This window comes from Bacillus rossius, chromosome 1 (assembly GCF_032445375.1).
Source record: "Bacillus rossius redtenbacheri isolate Brsri chromosome 1, Brsri_v3, whole genome shotgun sequence".
Classification (NCBI taxonomy): domain Eukaryota; kingdom Metazoa; phylum Arthropoda; class Insecta; order Phasmatodea; family Bacillidae; genus Bacillus; species Bacillus rossius.
In genome coordinates this window covers 217,312,839-217,316,994 of record NC_086330.1, presented here as the reverse complement: position 1 = coordinate 217,316,994, position 4,156 = coordinate 217,312,839, and the positions used below count along the sequence as shown (strand labels likewise).

General features: G+C 59.2%; 1 protein-coding gene across 1 annotated transcript; it reads right to left on the bottom strand.

Annotated features, from left to right (window-relative positions):
• Positions 1 to 3,127: 3,127 nt before the first annotated feature.
• LOC134543971 (activity-regulated cytoskeleton-associated protein-like) lies at positions 3,128 to 3,781 on the bottom strand. Its single transcript, XM_063388440.1, has one exon. It carries the CDS (start codon positions 3,779 to 3,781, stop codon positions 3,128 to 3,130), a length of 654 nt encoding a protein of 217 aa, XP_063244510.1.
• Between the last annotated feature and the right edge of the window lie 375 nt (positions 3,782 to 4,156).

Genomic DNA, 4,156 nt, shown 5'->3' with positions numbered 1-4,156 from the left:
TGCCACAGTGTGGAAGGGATCTCGGGGCCATTGCGGGACCTGTTGCTCCTTACCGTCAGGTCGTCTGGACTTCCGCTTCTGGCAACGCTGGCAGGCCTGCACGTAGCGTCTCACCTCTGCCGCGTCGCCAGGCCAGAGGAACTTCCATCTGACCTCACGCAGCATCTGCTCCGCACCCCAGGGTGTCCTGCCAGGGGGTGGTCATGCAGGTAGCCTATGACCCAGCGCCTAGCCTCGGGCGGCACGTGAGTCTGCCACCTGCTTGTCCTTTAAGCCCCCCTGGTCTGGAACACCCCGTTCAGTTTCCGGCAGCCCTGTACCACCCCTCCCTCGCACTCCGTCAGTCGAGTCTGGATATCAGGGTCCCGGAGCTGCGCAGCATGGACCCACGAAAGCAGTTCGGTCATAGTTTCTGGTCGAGCATCAGGCGCAGGGGCAGTGGAGCTGGACAGCGCATACAACGCACACGGCCACGGCACCGAGTCCTCGACCCTGTGTTCGCGCTCAGGGAGGAGCACCTTCTCCCAGCCCTGGTCGTCGCGGAACTCGCTCTCAGGATCCGGATTCCGGGACAGCTTATCGGCCAGCTGATTCTCTCGTCCGTGTTCTACCGTGACCGAGAATTCCTGAATCAGCATGGCCCACCGAGTGAACTTAGACTTCCGGCCCTAAGCGGAGTCTAGCCAGCGGAGGCATTGGCTGTCGGTTCTCAGCGTGAATGAGCGCCCCTCGAAGTGGTGACGATAGCGCTGCAGGGCCCAGACCACTGCAAGACACTCCTGCTCATTCACATGATACCTCTGTTCAGCCTGCCCAAACTTGGCGCTGCTGTACTCGATCACATGCCTCACCCCGTTGTCATCCACTTGGTAAAGCACCGCACCCATTCCCTCCTGACTCGCATCTGTCTGGATGAAGATGGGGTGGCTGGGAACCAGATGTGAGAGCGTGTGACAGTTCCTGATCTGGTGCTTATTCTCCTGCAAGGCCTCGTCCGCGGCGGGGGTCCACCAGAACTTAGTCTTTGGCGACAAAGGACCACAACCAGTTGAGCAGCCCCAGCAGCTTCTGGAGCTGCTTCCTGGTCCTCGGTGCCCCCTTCCCCTCGATCAGCTCCAACTGCTCGGGTCTGGGGCGGCAACCTTCCGCCGTCACTATGTGTCCCAGGAACTCGATCTCAGTGGCCCCAATGTGACATTTCTTTGGGGCATAAGTCAGTCTGTGTCTGGCCATGCGTTCCAGCACCAGTGCCAGGTGGTGCGCGTGTTCCTCCCACGTTCTGGACCAGATGATGACGTCATCCAGATAGGCACTGGCGAATTCAACAATGTACCCATCCAGAACACATACCATCAGGGCCTGGAACATGGCAGGGGCATCCATGAGACCAAAAGGCAAAGCGAAGAATTGATATTGCCGGCCGTCTGGTGCTGTGAATGCTGTTTTCGGGCGGTCTTCAGGGCATACTTGCACCTGCCAGTAGCCTGATTTCAAGTCAAGAGTCGTGAAGATGGTCGCGTCTCCCAGTCCGGCTAGAGCGTCCGTGATGTTGATTTTTGGGAGCGGGGCAGGAATAGTCAGTTTGTTCACTGCCTTGAAGTTCACGCAAAAGCGTAAACTTCCATCCTTTTTGGTGGCCAGCACCACCCGCGAGTTGTACGGGGAAGTGCTGGGCTCAATCACCACGTCACGTAACATTTCGTCAATTTGTGTCTGGATGGCCTCCCGCTCTCGGGGACCAAACCCGTATACCTTCTCAAAAGGAGGGCGGTGCAGTATCATTGGTATTTGGTGCTCCGTCACAGTCGTACGTCGTAGCCTACCGCGGCTGCAAATACCTGTGATTGGGAGGCGAAGACACTGTTGATGGCGTTGACGTGCTCCGCAATGACGCCGTGCTGAAGGTCCTCTAGGCGGATGACTGACCTAGGGGGACTGAGGGGAGCCTGGTGTACGCCGTACACTGTACAGCGCCCCCGGGTGCCGAAGTGCATCCGCCCAGCTCGTACCTCCACAGTTGCGTCGACCTCGTACAGCCATGGGACTTCCAGGATCAGCCCCTCGCGGAGCTCGGGGACCACCCAGGGCTCGATGTGGCTAATGTGACCAACGATGCTCAATGTTACCTGAGTGGTGCCCCCTGCTGCGACAACGGCGTCACTGGTGGCCAGCTGCACCAGCTCCTTCCTGGAGGTCACCGCCTCCGCCGTCACCAGGTGGGCCACGATGTAGTATAGGCTGGCGGCGGTGTCCACCAGGGCCAGCATCTCCCGTCCGTTAGCGTGGACAGGTACTCACAGCAGCTCCTGCTCCTCAAGGGACCCGTCCCAGCTGTGCAGTCGTCTGTTCCCCATCGCCCCCGGCCTCCGGGCCATCCGGGCATGGGGAACTCGAGGTGATGTCGCCGGCTCGCCCTGTAGTTGATGTGTCAATGCTCTGGTCGCTCACCTCACCAGCGGCAGGCCGACGAGATGGCTGGTCCGGCCCCGGGAAAACCTCCGCCGGGGCCGCGGTGGTCGTGGTGGCACTCTGTGGTCCCTGTGGTTGCTCCTGCGTGGAAACAGCTGGCAGGGAGCATTTACGTATCCCGTAATCCGCGACGGTGGACATTATGTCGGTGTTCTTGGTACGGGCGTTGTTTGAAGAGTCCTTCTGGTTACTGGGTCTGCTGGTGGTTGGCGGGTCGGGGAGCGGCGCCCAGTTGTCCCTCCGCCCCCGTCCCCATCTTTCCCGTCTGCGATGTGCTGCCTTCGCGCAGTTCTTCCCACGCGGCTCTGGTGGGGCACAGGCGATTCCAATGGTATGCCTCCGGGCAAAACCGGCACCGCGGCGGGCGCTCGTCCTTCTCCTGCGTTCCTGATGGCCTGGTTTCTGCCCTTCCGTGACGTGCCCCTTCTACTGCAAATGGCTCTGTACGTCCCCTGGCACCGCCTCGGTTGATCGCCTTCTGAGGTCCCACACCGGCGGCGCACCTCACCACGGCCATGTCATTGTCCATGACTTCCGTGACAGACACCCCCCTCGATCCTGAGTGGGCTTGGGAAACTCGCGTGCCCCTGAGTGCCATTCTCCACTGCAACATGTCGCGCTCAATTACGCGAGTGAGGGCCACGAACTCCTCTGTGCCTCATCTAGCAGCTGTCCTCTTGAAGGGGCGGAACTCCAGTAACAACTGTTCGACTATGGTCGGTAATGCCGCACTCACGTCCCCACTTGTTCCCAACTGTCGGATCATACGCAGCTTCTCGTAGATAAACTGTTCCGCGCTCTTGTCCTTGTCCTGTTTCCGGCAATAGAAAGTCCGTAGACACATCGCACGTGCCTGGTCGTTGTCGAATCTCGCCTCGACTTGACGTACAAAATGTCCCCAATCAGTATCAAAACTCCCAGCCATTGACCACCAGTTCCTCGCCTCACCACGGAGCTGTCCCATCACTCGCGATGCCCACTCTGCTTGTCGCACTTCGTACAACTTTAGAAGGTGCTCACACTCCCGCAGAAACTCCCGCGGGTCCTCATTGTCACTCCCTGAGAACACTGGAAACTTGAACTGCGCATTCATGTATCGCAATACCGGTCCCTTAACATCCGCGGGCCCGCCGTTCTGTTCCAGATTCCCGCTGTTGTCTGTGCTGTCCATGCCGTCTGCGATCCCGGCTGCGCCACTGATCCCGCACACTACGTTTTTAACGTAAACTTTCCCAGAGTCCTCTCCTGAATACATCTCTGTCTCGAAGCTGATCAGATTGTCTGTGTCCTGTTCTGTCTGTTTCCCCGCCATCCTACATGCCAGCACTACTGATTCGGGACTTAATCGTAATCTCCCCCGGTAATACAGTCCACGCCTTCCCATCGCGTAATCTTTCGTCGATGATCCCGCTGCGTCGCTGTCTTGGATTCCCATCGCTCCCACATCGCGTTATCTCTCGCCGGCGTCTCGGGTTCGCGTGCCGCGATTATCTTTTGCCTACGTCTCGGGTTCAGGCCTTCCCGCGCCGACGTCTCGGGTTCGCGTCGCTCTCATGCCGCGCCTTCGCACCTGCTTCCGTCCTGTCTGCGTGACTTTACATGCGTTCGCATGCGTTTACGTGCGTTTATCTTCTGGCCACACTAGTTGGGCGCCATTTGACGTCCCTCGGCCTGTGGTCCCAAAGTC